We start from the raw sequence: 15400 nt of genomic DNA, 5'->3' as shown, positions 1-15400 counted from the left end.
TGCATACAGATTTCTCAAGAGGCAGATCAGGCAGTCTGGTATTCCCATCTCTTGAAGAATTTCCCACAGTTTATTGTGATCCACACAGTCAAAGGCTTTGGCATAGTCAATAAAGCAGAAACAGATGTTTTTCTGGAACTCTCTTGCTTTTTCCATGATCCAGTGGATGTTGGCAATTTGATCTCTGGTTCCTCTGCCTTTTCTAAAACCAGCTTGAACATCAGGAAGTTCATGGTTCATATATTGCTGAAGCCTGACTTGGAGAATTTTGAGCATTACTTTACTAGCATGTGAGATGAGTGCAACTGTGCGATAGTTTGAGCATTCTTTGGCATTGCCTTTCTTTGGGATTGGAATGAAAACTGACCTTTTCCAGTCTGTGAGTGGCTGCAGGTGATACAAAATCAAACGGGTTCATTTTAATAATCCACTTGTATTGTTTTCCAATCAATAACATGAAAGTGAAAGAGAAAGTCATTCAGTCATGTCCAACTCTTTGTGACCCCCATGGACTGTAGAGTTCACGGAATTCTCCAGGCCAGAATACTGGAGTGGGCAGCCTTTCCCTTCTCCAGGGGATCTTCCCAACCTAGGGATTGAACCCAGGTCTCCCACATTGCAGGTGGATTTATTACCAACTGAGCCACAAGGGAAGCCCAATCAATAACATATCTTTAAAAATACTATAAAAATATCTTCTTCCCGATTCATCAGGTAAGACTGATGCTCCCAGAAGTGACACCATGTTTATCACCTAATTCTGCATACTCCCTCACATTTTGCAGGAGCTGAGTGAGCGCTAGGCTTGTGAAACAGATTTAACAAGCCTGGATTTGTCATCTACAAGCTAGGTAACTTTGAGCAGAGGGCTTGGCCTCTCTGTCCCTTGGTTTCCTTGGCTGCAAAATGGGGATATTAATGCCTACATACAAGTTTTTTGAAACGCTTTAATGAGGACATGAGTGTGAAACCTGTGTGCCTGGTTCATCGCTGAGAAATATTAGCTGCTAACATTATCATTGCTAGGAACTGTTCGCCTAAATTTCGGTTTCTGTTGCTTCATTCCAAAACTCAGAGGCTTGAAACAACAGTCATCTCTGATGTAGCTCACAAGTCTCCAAGCTGGGCTTGTGGCTGCTCCAGCATTTTTCAAGGCAGCTTTACCGAGGGCTGGAGAATTTACTGCCAAGCTGGCTCACTAGCTCAGCTGGCAAGTTGGTACTGGCTGCTGGCCGGGAGCTCAGCCAGGGTTGAGGGCTGGAAGACTCAGTTGCCCTTCACATGGGCCTCTCCATGTGCCCTGAGCTTCCTCACAGCATGGTGGCTGGGTTCCCAGGGTGACCATCCTCCAAGAGAAAGCGTGTGGAAGCTGTTCTGCGTTTTATGACCCAGTATTGGAACTCACACAGGATCGCTTCTGCTGTACACAAAAATAGCTGAGACAGTCGTATAGGCTCACACAGATTCAAGGAGAAGGGACAGCTATTTCTGCTCTTGATGGAAGGTGGAGGGTAATAAGGTTGTGGAAGACATATGGGACTGGGAATATCATGATTGCTTTTGGAGATGACAGTCCGGCAGGCTAGATATTAGATGATTTCCCGTCTCAACCACCCTGATAAATCACCATGCAGGAAGTTTATTCTCCACTCTTTAGGATTCTTCCCTTAGGAGGATATCTTCTAGAATAGGCATGTCAGTGACAGCTCTGTCCATCTCACACTGTATAAAGAGCTTCTCTTTAACCAGCTGGGCCATGCTCCAAGAAGATGAGAGCGAAATGAGAATTTGCACAGGCTGGGTGCATTTATGCTGGAGAAAAACGACTCTGGGTCACCTGCTCAATGGCTGCAAATAATTTAAAAGGGCTGTTCTGGGGTCTAGAAGTCATATTTGTTCTAGGAGGCCCTTGAGGCCAGTATCAGGCAGATAGATTTTAGCCCAACACAGATTAAGCTGTGAAAGTCCACGAGGTCTGGGTTATGGCTATAGCATAAAGCCAAGCACACCTATTACGTGCCTGTTGGATGACTGCCTAATACAGCTATCCTGCCATGGAATGGGCTATCTAGGGGCGGGGGAGGGTAGTGAGCTCCCTGGCTTTGTGACTGTGCAAGGTCAGGCAGGTGACCTGTAGAGGGATGTCGCCGAGGGGGCAATGTCTTTGGTGCCTCCTGCTCTGCATGATGTTAAAGATACTCCCAACCCTGAGACTCTGAAGGTTTGAATTATCTATGCTGGAATTCAGTAAAGGCAGACTGACTTCAGTATTAGCTGAAGCAAAATCTAATTAGGAAGGCAAATTGATTTCCAAAAAAAGAATTGGATGATATGTTCCCAGGACTGTTAGAAATGGCTTTTTAATTGTCTGCTCCTTTGTATTATTCATGCAATTGTGTGCCTTTGTGAACCAAGTCTCTCACTTTCTTCCCTACTTCCCTCCCTCCCACCCGCCAGGCTTAACACCTTCTCTGTCCCAACCCCTTCAAGGCTGCACTGGGCCAATCCTTGGGGACAGCTGCGAGGCCCACAAAGGAGTTGGAGACAGAGAAATGCTGGGGACGGGCCCCAGGTCCAGGGGCCCACAGGGAACCACATGGAGCTAAGAGCCAATCTTTCTGCCCTCACCCCCACCTCAGGTAGCCCGGTCACAGGGGAAGGGCATCTTCCTCTTCCGGAGGCTGAAGGACATCATGGACTGGAAGAAGGTAAGCTTACCTCTCCCCCTTCCTCCCCACATCCTCCTTTGCCCCCTTGCAAGGATCAGGGGCCCCGCCTCCTCACCCTCAATGCTCAGAGGGCTGGCAAAGGAGCTCTGCCCACAGGCCTGCCCATGGGTGCAGGGTCTCTGGAGCCAAATTGCCTGGGTTCAAATCCTGACCTTACCACTTCTTAGCTGTGTGAGCTTGAGCCAGTTATTTCACTTCTTGGTGCCCCCAGTAAATCAGGATAGTAAAGTACCCGTTGAAGATAGGATGAGTTAGTGTGTCTAAGAGAACAGTACGCTCTTTTCCTGGGCCTCTGACTCATCTGGCTGGGGGAGTTTGGCTAATTGTTCCTCCGGCTCCTGGACTAAGCCTGAAGCAGCCCTCTCCCTGCCCCCCAACCCAAGCCTGTCTTGGTGCAGGGATCTGTCTAATAGAAATGCTGGCCCCAGCCCCGTCTCCACCGTTCAGCAGCTCTGTGGTCTTGGGGAAAGTGCTGAAGCCCTCTGAACCTGAAAGATGGTAATGGTGCAGGCTGGGTGACAGGAGCAGGGTGTCACAACCCGCGCCTACTGCCCAGCAGGCTCGCAGCAGGGGCACAATAAATGAATTGCCCCTCCTCACTGTGTGTCCCTGTTCCTCCCATGAAACTGTCAGGGCACCGCTGGGAAGAAGCTCACCAGCCTGGAGGCCCAGCCGGCCCGAAACACTGTCAACCCCTCTGGAAGCCATGTGAGTATAGGTGTGGGTGGCCCTGGACCCCAGAAAGAGAAGAACTGGCAGTTTAGATGGAGAAGCAAATCTTCAGGGTGGGGGTGATGGTAGGTGTAGATAATTCTGCCCTTGGGCCCAGATGACCTCACCAAGCATGTGACATTTGCCCTGGGGCCTCACAAGGTTACCTGAAGGGGACAATGGGTGGAAAAGGGCTTTGCAGATGGTGAGGTGAAAAGGCCTGATTGGGCTGGCTGCAAAGAATCCGCAGGAAGAGAAGGGAGAGGAATGTCCTTGGAGGCCCGGGTGGTACTCCAGCAGCACCATCAATGGGACTTTCTCCAGTGGGGGGAATGGCACACGCTCGTGCTCTCTCATGTCCTGACCACTAGTGACATGTTAATATCCAGACAATGGAAATGAGGCTAGGGCAGCTTGAAAGGCTGGACTTTTATTTCCTCTTTGACTATGATAAAATATACATAAAAAATTTCAGTTTAACCTTATTTAAGTGTGCAATTCAATGGCATTAAGTACATTCATAGTTTTGTGCAAACTGTGTTCCATTTCTGGAACTTTTTCATCTTCCCCAGCTGAAACTTGTACCCATTAAACACTAACTCCTGCCCCGCTGCCCCCAACCCCTGACAGCCGCCTTCCTACCTTCTGTCTCTGAGAATTTCACTACTCTCACCTCGTGAAAGTGGAATCAGACAAGATTTGTCCGTTTAGGTCTGGCTTATTTCACTTAGCATGATGCCTCCAAGTTTCATCCTTACTGTCACATGTAATATCATTTCCTTTTAATCAATTTAAATATAAATGTACACAGCCACATGTGACTGGTAGCTGCCTTATTGGACAACACAGATTTGGATGTTAAATGCCCAGGCTCTGGGCCCAGCCTGTGTGAGACCACTTCCCAGCTGTACCACCCATCAGCTGTGTGACCTTGGGCAAGTCACTCCCCCTCTCTGTGCTTCAGTTTCTCATCTGTAAAATGGTGATAACATTAGTCCTTTCCTGACAGGGTTGATTTAAGGATCAGATCATATACCCAAAGTAGAGTGCCTAACACAGTGCCTCTTACACAGGAAATGCTCCCCCCAAAAAATGTTAATAACAATTATTGTTACAACTAGGACACAAGAAGTTCTGATGACCAGAAAGATGAAATTCCCGTGGAGAACTATGTAGCTCAGCGTTACATCGAAAATCCCTACTTGATAGGAGGTGAGATGGCCGTCTCTGCTCCCTGCCCTTCTACAGGATGGTCAGTCGGTTAGTCAGTCAACAAGCCTGGATCAGCAGCCAGTCATGGGCTCAGCCTGCCGCCAGGCATGATGGAATGCAAAGATGGAGCCCTATCTTTCAGGGTCTTGACCAAGAGGGGCCAGTGCTCTGAAGGGGCCCCATGGAATAGCATTAATATCACTTGCCCCCTCTCACTTCCTCAGGCATTGTCCTTCCTTGGAGACTTCCGTGGGTCTCTCCTCCGCCCCTCCCTCCCCCAGTGACCCCCATCCTCTTCATGACTTTAATCACCACCCAGATCCCGTGACTCCCAGATTTCTGTCTCCGGCTAAGACCTTGCTCCACACCACAGACCCTGATGTCCTACAGTCTATGACATCTCCTTGCGAGCATCTCTCTGCAGCTCGAACCCAACAAGACTAAAATCCAGCCTTGTCCTCCCCTTACCATCTGGCTCACCCCTCAGCCTCCCTACCTAGGGGCAGAACTGTCCTCCCCTCACCAAGCCAGAAGGTGGAGACTATTCTGGAAACGTCCCTCTCTTCTCCTCCCACATATGGTTCTTCATCAAGCCTCCACACAGCTCTTGAAGCTGGCTGGCCACCTCCACACCCGGTTCTGGCCACTGACCTCTCCTTCCTCGCTGATGCCCATGGCTCTGGTCCCCTTTGCTCTATTCCACACACAGTCACCAGGGGGGTCAGACATCCCTCAGTGGCTTCCCATGGTTGCTGGAACAAGACCCCAAAACTGCACACAACCTGGCCCCTGCTGACCTCACTAACCTTGTATCCTTGCACTCTGCCCTTGGACAAAGCCCCCTTTGTCCCCTCTGAAACTCTGTTCAGGCAGTGCCTCCCACCTGAAGGCCTCACCCACTCTGGGCTAGGCAGGCACGTGGCACCTCCTGTGGTTTTACTGGGATTCACATTGGCCTGTCCACTGCCATCTCCCCCAAACCTAGCTCGGCACTGGACACACCATCGGTATTTGTTATGCCAATTCATTCTCCCCTTGCTTGACAGGCCGCAAGTTTGACCTGCGTGTCTACGTGCTGGTGATGTCGGTGAGTTGACCAAGACAAGTGCTCTCTCCTAGGGGCAGGGGTGGGGCAGCTGGCCCAGGGGACAGGACCGCCATTCTGGGGGCACCCATGTGAGCTGTCTGGTTTTACCTGCCTGGGAGACCCCAGGGGGTGGTCAACGGATCCAAGCTTCGCCATCTCAGAGGCCGTAGTATCTGGATCATCTCTGCCTTTCTTCTCTGTTCAGTCATCTGTGGTAACCACAGCCAACATTTATTGAGCACCTACTAAGTACCAGGCCCAGTATTTAGCAGATTTTCTTTCTTTCAGTCCTTCTAATTAACCAGGAAGGTAGGTTCTTTTGTTTGCTTCATTTTACAGATAAGGAGATAGATCAGACAGGTTGAGCAACTTGCTCGAGGTCACACAGCTGTGAATGGCAGAGCAGGGATTCGGATCCTGACAATGGACTCTCTTAACCAAACAGCTGCTGTACTCCCTCCACCCATGCATTCAACACTTAAACCTTCATGGTACAATATGCTGGGCACAGGATATCGGAGTGTCTAAGACAGGCTCGGCCCTGCCCTCCTGGAGCTCACCGTCTGGCGGGTGTCACTTGTGGTGGTGGAGCAGAGGAAAGGCCCATTAATTTTGTTCCCTTCTGCATCTCTCCATACCCACTCCTACCCGCTGGAAGGAGGGGGTCGAATCAGAGAAGGCTGATATTTGGGCAGATTCTTGCAGGATGATGTGGGAAAGAAGGCAGAGCATTTCAGATGGAGGAAACAGCAGGTGCAAAAGCCAGGAGGTGTGAAAGTGCTGGAATTGATCCTCCTTCCCTTTTCTCTCTCTCCATTCCCACCTCCCCCATAGTACATCCCGCTGCGGGCCTGGCTGTACCGGGATGGCTTCGCTCGATTCTCCAACACCCGCTTCACGCTGAACAGCATTGATGACCAGTGTATCCTAGGATTCCCCCACCCGCCCCCAGCATCTTCCAAGCACCCGCCCCCAGCATCTTCCAAGCACCCTGCCCTTCCCGTCCTCTGGCTGGTCCTGAGATAACTCATTCATTCCATAGATGTCAAACTCCCATCAGGGCATAGGAAATACAGCAGTGGAAAAAACAGCCCTGGTCCCTTCCCTCAGGGAACTTACAGTCTTGAGGGGGTGGGAGATCCCCCAGTGACCTGAGGGAAACAGTCCTGCTATGCTCATAGCAACTCACCCCAAGCATCCTTGCTTGATCATCATTTCACATTGATTTGATTCATAGGATTGGACTTGTTGAGCTCCTTTGGAAAATGTTCACATCCCTTTATATGCCTAGTCACTGACTCATTCATTCACTCGAATACAGTGCCTTTTCCATCAAATTGGCAGATACGAAAATTTTGATAACACGCTGTATTGACAAGGCTAGGGGAGTATATACATTGCTGGTGAAGTGTCAACCGTACAACTGCTTAGGCGGCAATCTGGCAAATTTCTATCAAAAAACAAATGCACAGACCCAGCAATTCCTTTCTGGGAATTTATCCTCCAGGTACATTCACAATATAGGATAGGAAAAGAGAGATTTAAACATTATCCACTGCATAGCCTTGTTGTGAGAGCAAAAAATAATAATAGGAAATAACCGAATGAATGGCTCATTTATACAACAGAATACTATCCAGCTGGTAAAAAGGAACCAGGGGAGGTGCCTTATGTATTGATGAAATAATCTCCAAGATGTATTGTTCATTGGAAAAAAACTAAGTGTAGAACTCTGTGGAAAGGATGCTCGCATTCATGTTAAAACGTATATCTCTGTATATACATTTATCTGTGCATAGACATCTCTGGAAGGATAGACAAGAAACTAGAAACAGAATTTGACTTGGAGGAGAAATGAATGGGAGGGGACAGGGTTGGGGTTAGGGGAAGGAGACATTCCTTATATACATTTTATACTTTTGACTTTTGAACTATGTGAGTGTATTATCTGGTCAAAATAAAAAGAGCAAACATTGTTTTTAAGACTTTTAGACATGAGCATCAGAGGAAAAGGGGTAAATGATCTAGAAATAAATATTTAGGAGATAAACCAGCAGGACTAGATTACCTTCATATGGGAGAGGTGGAAGTAGCAAGTGATGCTGCCAAGCTTCTGGCTTGGGCAATCCAGCTAATGCTTTTAGCCAATTCACATCGCTCTGTCTTAATCTCATCATTCAATTAAGTGACTGTCCAAGGTAATACATTTGCATTCCCTGAATGTCGGAAGGGCTTAGGCCTTCCTGAGTATTTTCTACAATTTGTTTCCTTCTGTTTAGCCAACTTCAGCATTTCCAGTATGTCTTATTTTGTGATTCTAACAAGAATTTGTCATAGGCAACTCATTGAATTTATTTTAGTTTCATTTTTTGCCACCTCATTTCTTATTAAGGTTAGATGAGGGACTTCCCTGGGTAGTCCAGTGGTCAAGACTCCATGCTTCCACTGTGGAGGGCGCGGGTTTGATTCCAGGGAACTAGGATTGCACATGCCATGTGGCCAAGGAAAAAACCTAAAAATAAATAAAGTTAAACGATACATGTAAAGCATTTAGACAGTGCCTAACCCAGAGTGACTACTCAGTACACATTATTGGTCCTCCTGCCCTCATTTTAAACTGTTTGTTTGTCTCTAGGCACCATAGAGCCTTATTAAATTGAGGACTCTTCACGGCTAGTTTCTGTTTAACAAGGCTTTGCTGTTTTCACTGTGAGTGAATATACATAATTTTAATCCCTTTGTTTAATTGCTTTTAATTTTTAAATACTGAAATATTTAAATTATATAGAAAACTGCAGGAAAGGCTGTAACAGAAATCTATGCATCTACCATCCAGATTTAGCAGTTATTAATATTTTGCCTTATTTGCTTCAGATATTACACACCAGCTTTTAAAATAATAAAGCAACTTTGGATTGCAAAATAATAATATTAATATATAAAATTATTTAGCTGACTTTAAATAAATATACATTTATTCAAATACATAAATCAGATACACATACTCAAAATGAAAAAATATTCACCTCAACACTAATAGTAAACAAGCAGAAACAGCTTAATCCACCATAGAGGGATGGTGAAATGAATGATAAAGCATTTCTGTGATCCTGTGTAGCTGTTGAATACAGTGAGGTGATTGAAATGTTATGGAAAGGTAACTACAGGAATTCCCTAGTGGTCCAGTGTTTAAGACTTAGTGCTTTCACTGCTGATGACCAGAGTTTGATCCCTGGTAGGGGAACTAATATCCCACAAGCATCCCACAAGCCATGCAGTGCGGCCAGGGGAAAAAAAAGGTGTCTGTGGTAGAACATGAGGTGGAAACCACATGTGCGTGTAGAACTGGGCTGTGTTTACAATCCCATTTTTTGCTTTTACATTTCTGTTTAGAAGAAAATATGAAAGGAGGTTCATGAATCTATTAACTTTAAAAAAATTAGAAGATTAAAATCAGGTCTGCTGCTGCTGCTGCTGCTGCTGCTGCTAAGTCACTTCGGTCGTGTCCGACTCTGTGTGACCCCATAGACGGCAGCCCACCAGGCTCCCCCGTCCCTGGGATTCAGGTCAAGAAACATTTATTTTTAACTGTAACATTTCTCTATATTATGAACTATTCTTGCAACCGATAAGCATTACTTTAATAATAAAGATAATAACACATTTAAAGGATATAGCCTTCATAATAAAAGTATAGCTCTTTGAAGACAAATCGGAAAATCCAGGAGAAATATACAAAAAGGAGGAGTGAGGAAGAGAAACCTTTTCTAGTCACACTAGAAATACCTTTTTGATGTATTTCCTCTGAAATTTTTGTTGTTGCCTACCCTTTTATATATGAGTGATCCTGTTAGGGGAAGCACTCTGACTGAAACCGCCCGCCCTGGCTAGGCACTATAGTAACCATGTGCATTTTATGACAGGAGGTCCTGGTAAGGAACACGGAACTTATAAGCCAACCCCCCCAACCGGAAGAGTTCAGGAAAGGTCCAAAGGAGACCCCACATGTCCAACCACCTCCCTGAATCCTCACTGGCATCCCTCTTAGCTGAACGAGGTGTTCACCACCAGGAAGGACTCTGAGTCAGAATGATTGGCTAAAGACAACCCATCACCAGAAAACCCGAGACTGGGAGCCACGTAACAGAGCAGTTCTCCTGGGTTCCCTTACCCTACTGCTCTCTGCCCCGGTGCCCTTTCCCAATAAAATCTCTTGCCTTGTCAGCACGTGTCTCCTTGGACAATTCATTTCCGAGTGTTAGACAAGAGCTCAGTTTCGGGCCCTGGAAGGGGTCCTCCTTCCTGCAACAATCCCACTAGATAAGTATAACCTTTTTTTCATTGAACATTAAGTATTTGCCTTATAGACATTTTTTATTAGTTACAAAGTATTCCGCTGAGTAGACTCACTGGTTTACTAATCCTATTGTACTTGCTGCAGACATTTGGGAAGTAGTCAGTTTTTTCCCAGAGAAGGCAATGGCAACCCACTCCAGTACTCTTGCCTGGAAAATCCCATGGACAGAGGAGCCTGGTAGGCTGCAGTCCATGGGGTCACTAAGTTGGACACAACTGAGTGACTTCACTTTCACTTTTCACTTTCATGCATTGGAGAAGGAAATGGCAACCCACTCTAGTGTTCTTGCCTGGAGAGTCCCAGGGACGGGGGAGCCTGGTGGGCTGCCATCCATGGGGTCGCACAGAGTCGGACACGACTGAAGCGACTTAGCAGCAGCAGCAGCAGCAGCAGCAGCAGCAGTTTTTTCCTATAATGACAGACAATGCTGTAAAAAAACATTTTTTTCATAAATCTTTTACTATATTAAAATTTTTTCCTTTATATGGCCTCACAGAGGTGTAACTATTGGGTCAAGGGAATCAGCCAGATTGTTTTCCAGATTTCCCCATATTTTTACCCTCCCATTGACAGGGCCCATTTAGCCCCAGCTCCCCAGCACTGGGGACAATAAAACTGATTACAAAACACATTTCCTAAACAATTGTCACATCTAAGTGAAGCGTATATGGGCATACATTATACCATTCTTGTGAGTATTCTGTGGGTTTTGAGTTTTTCCAAATAAAAAGGTTTAAAAAAAAATGTAACTCATTTGCTGGGGAAGCAGATTTTTGCCTTAGAATTTGCATCTCTTCCAATTTGCATTTCCCCCCATTTACATTCCTTTAAAATTGTGTATCGTTTACTACTAGAAACTTTGGGCACTTTCCCAGATGGCCTTTTACCAGTTTTATTTTTGTTTGTTTGTTTTAATATCCTTTATCTATTTATCTATGAGGGTCATAAAATTTTATTGTTAACAATTTATGTGTGATTTTCACACAGAAAAACATTAGCCTGTCATCTTTGTTACAAATCTTTTCTCTAGTCGTGTTTGCTTGTCATTTTTGGCTTTTCAGTCTGATTGATTTCCTTTTCACATAGTTGACTATATTCACTGACTTCCTCTGTGATTTCTATTGTTGTTTCTAAGCTAAGAAAAGATTTTCCCCTTGAAAGATTTCACAGCTACTCACTCAGCTCTGCTTCTTTATGGATTGCTTCAGTTGTTGGCTTGCTCTTCACCATTTAGCTCGTTGGTTCATTAGAACCTGGTTTCAGGTCCATCGCGGAGAGAGGAGGCTGGGAAATCAGCTGACCCACACTCCTCCTGTAGCCTCTGCTCCGAGAAACTAGGAAAGTCCCTGATTTCTCCTTCCTGAGGGTAGCAGCAGTGTGCCGAGAAATGTGAGCGCTTCTTCCAACAAAAGGGAGCAATTTCCTCCCCCCCTTAAAACCAGTAACTCACTTTGCCTGAACATCCTCTTTTTTCATTTTTTAAATAATAACTTATTGTGGTATGTTCACATACCACACAGTTCACCCAGTTAAATCATACAACTCAGTACTTCTTAGCATCTTCACACAAGCATCACCACCAACAGTTTTAGAACAGCTTCAGTTCAGTTCAGCCGCTCAGTCGTGTCCGACTCTTTGCGACCTCATGAACTGCAGTATTCCAGGCCGCCCTGTCCATCACCAACTCCTGGAGTTCACTCAAACTTACATCCATTGAGTCAGTGATGCCATCCATCCATCTCATCCTCTGTAGTCCCCTTTTCCTCCTGCCCCCAATCCCTCCCAGCATCAGTCTTTTCCAATGAGTCAACTCTTCGCATGAGGTGGCCAAAGTACTGGAGTTTCAGCTTTAGCATCATACCTTCCAAAGAACACCCAGGGCTGATCTCCTCTAGAATGGACTGGTTGGATCTCCTTGCAGTCCAAAGGACTCTCAAGAGTCTTCTCCAACACCACAGTTCAAAAGCATCAATTCTTCAGCGCTCAGCTTTCTTCACAGTCCAACTCTCACATCCATACATGACCACAGGAAAAACCATAGCCTTGACTAGATGGACCTTTGTTGTCAAAGTAATGTCTCTGCTTTTGAATATGCTATCTAGGTTGGTCATTACTTTCCTTCCAAGAAGTAAGTGTCTTTTAATTTCATGGCTGCAGTCACCATCTGCAGTGATTTTGGAGCCCCCAAAAATAAAGTCTGACACTGTTTCCATTGTTTCCCCATCTATTTCCCACGAAGTGATGGGACCAGATGCCATGATCTTTGTTTTCTGAATGTTGAGCTTTAAGCCAACCTTTTCACTCTCCTCTTTGAACAGCTTCACCATCCCCCAAATCAGCTTTTCTAGGGCTTCCCTGATAGCTCAGCTGATAAAGAATCTGCCCACAATGAAGGAGACCCTGGTTTGATTCCTGGGTTGGAAAGATCCCCTAGAGAAGGGATAGGCTACCCACTCCAGTATTCTTGGGCTTCCCTTGTGGCTCAGCTGGTAAAGAATCTGCCTGCAGTGTGGGAGGCCTGGGTTCAATCCCTGGGTTGGGACGATCCCCTGGAGAATCGTCTACCCACTCCATTATTCTGTCCTGGAGAATTCCATGGACTGTATAGTCCATGGATCGCAAAGAGTTGGACACGACTGAGTGACTTTCACTCACTCCAAAAAAACCCAGTACTAATTATCTGTCATTTCCCAATTCCCTACAACCCCCCTTCCCAGCCCTATGCAACCACTTTCGTCTCTATGCATTTGTCTTTTCCAGACATTTCATGTAAACAGATTCATAAAATATGTGGCCTTTTGTATCTTACTTTTTTTTTTTTTTTGGCTGTGTTGCATGACTTGTGAGATCTTACTTCCCTGACTAGGGATCGAACCGAGCCCCAGGCAGTGGAAGCATGGAGTCCTAACTGCTGGACCTCAACGGAAGTCCTCTTAACTTCTTGTATTAAAGCCTAATGTTTTCAAGGTTCATCATGTTGTACCATGTATCAGTAGTTTTTTTCGTCTTTTTTGTCTCCACATTTTGGCTATTAATAATACTTCTGTGAACATTTCTGCTCAAGTTTTTGTTTGGACATATGTTTTTATTTCTGTTGGGTATACACTAGGTGTTGAGTTGCTAGTCACATGGTAATTCTGTATTTAACCTTTTGAACAACTATTAGACTATTTTCCAAAGCATTGCACAATTTTACATTCCCACCAACATGGTAGGAGGGTTCCAATTGCTCCACATCCTTGCCAACACTTGTTATTATCTGTCCTTTTAAATTATAACCACCCTAGTGGATGTGAAGCGGTTTTGATGTGCATTTCTTTGATGACTAATAATGTTATTCATGAGCTTCTGGGCCATTTGCAAATCTTTGCAGAAATTTCTACTCAGTTTTGCGCAGTTTCTCATTGGATTGTCCCTGTTATTGTTGAGCTGTAAGTTTCAAGATGTATTTTCAATACTACTCCCTTATCAGATACATGATTTACAAATATTTTCCCCCATTGTGTGGGTTGTCATTTGTCTTTTAAGGACTATTTTTTAAGAGCAGTTTTAGGTTTCACAGCAAAATTGAGAGGAAGGTAGAGATTCCCCATAGACCGCCTGCCCCGACATGTGCACGGCCTCCCCCATTATCAACACCACTCACCAGAGTGCTACATTTGCTACAATTGATGACCCCATGGCCATAGTTTATATTAAAGTTGTACGTTCTGTGAGTTTGGACAAATGTATAATGGTGTGTGTCCATCATTATTGTATCATACAGAGTATTTTTACTGCCCTAAAAATCCTCTGTGCACTTCCTCTTCATTTTCTTTATAGTGTCCTTTGAAACATAAAATTTTCTAATTTTGATAAAGTCCAATTTATCTACTTTTTGTCATCTGTGTTTTTGCTGTCCCATCTAAGAAGCTCTGCCTAACCCAAAGTCACAGTGACTTATTCTTAAATTTTATTCTAAGAGTTTTATAATTTTGGCTCTTATATTTAGGTCTGTGGTCTGTTTGGAGTTAATTTTTGCCTGTGGTATGGTAACTTCATTCTTTCACACACTGATATCCAGGCATCCTCACCCCATTTGTTGGAAAGATGATGGTTGAAGTGAAGTGAAGTGAAGTGAAAGTTTCTCAGTCGTGTCTGAGTCTTTGCAACCCCATGGACTATACAGTCCATGGAATCTTCCACGCCAGAATACTGAAGTGGGTAGCCTTTTCCTTCTCCAGGGGATCATCCCAACCCAGGGATCAAATCCAGGTCTCCCACATTGCAGGCAGATTCTTTACCAGCTGAGCCACAAGGGAAGCCCAAGGATACTGGAGTGGGTAGCCTATTCCTTCTCCAGGGGATCTTCCCAACCCAGGAATAGAACCGGGGTCTTCTGCAATGCAGGACGATTCTTTACCAACTGAGCTACTAGGGAAGCCCAAGATGATGCTTGCCCTCACTTAATTGCCTTGGCTCCCTTTTCGAAAATCAATAGACCAAAAACGTAAGGGTTCTCTTCTTATTTAGTGGTTTGTTATGTGCTTATTCTCTTGAAATTAAGGCAGAAAAACTCTCAGACAAATGTGACCAAAAAGTCTTTGAAGAGTTATAAAGAAGACATTCTAGGAAAATGGTGCTAGAGAGGATACCCACTTCCTCTGGAGAGGCTGCAATCCTGCCGATGTGCCACAGACACGGAGAAACATACGTGTTAGGGGAGTCAGACTTGGATCAGTGACCTAGAGGCTCTTACCTCCCCATCTGTGAACGGTCCAATATTTCCGGCCAGGGTTCTCGGCCACCTCAATCAATAGAAATTGATCAGAGGCAAGAAATACAGGAAGGTTTTATTGGGGTCCCTGCAGCAGCAGAGGGGAACAAGAACAAATAACAGGTTCCCTTGCTAGCTGGGCTCACCGAGGTGTGAAGAGTTGGTTATTTCTATGGGGTGAGGATAGGGGTGTGTCCAGGGTCAAGCTGGAAGTTTGGCTTAGGTGGTTTGCCCACCCCTTTGGTGGTGCTGTGTGCAGTACTCTGCTTTTGCTCCTGACTTCCTGCTTTTGCTGCCTGCCCTTCAGAAGTGGAAATAGGGCTCTTTGGTCTCTTTGTATCTTGTCCAAAATTTTCCCCAGTTGCACACGCACGCAGTTCTTTTTAGTCCCTTATAATTTCTTTGTATTTTTGCTTGAGGCAGAGATGTTTGTCCAGGTGCAAGCACTGCAGCAAAGGGTCCTGGTCCTAGGACTCCGCCTGTTTTACCAAGTCCAGGAGAAAGTTATGTTTGCCTCTTCGTGAGGTTTTGGGTTCCATCCTACTTAG

At 45.4% G+C, this 15400-nt stretch overlaps 1 protein-coding gene across 2 annotated transcripts in view; it reads left to right on the top strand.

Annotated features, from left to right (window-relative positions):
* Positions 1-15400, top strand: part of TTLL9 (tubulin tyrosine ligase like 9) — a 52210-nt gene that overhangs the window by 27174 nt on the left and 9636 nt on the right. For both annotated transcript variants that reach the window (XM_006064424.4, XM_025263687.3), the window contains 5 exons: positions 2640-2708; positions 3363-3437; positions 4562-4652; positions 5699-5739; positions 6574-6661. In XM_006064424.4, the coding sequence (XP_006064486.2) occupies positions 2640-2708; positions 3363-3437; positions 4562-4652; positions 5699-5739; positions 6574-6661 (364 nt within the window). The remainder of the gene's footprint in view (positions 1-2639; positions 2709-3362; positions 3438-4561; positions 4653-5698; positions 5740-6573; positions 6662-15400) is intronic.

Source organism: Bubalus bubalis, chromosome 14 (genome assembly GCF_019923935.1).
Source record: "Bubalus bubalis isolate 160015118507 breed Murrah chromosome 14, NDDB_SH_1, whole genome shotgun sequence".
Taxonomy (NCBI): domain Eukaryota; kingdom Metazoa; phylum Chordata; class Mammalia; order Artiodactyla; family Bovidae; genus Bubalus; species Bubalus bubalis.
The sequence above is the reverse complement of the archived record's forward strand: the minus strand, read 5'-3'. Positions and strand labels throughout refer to the sequence as shown.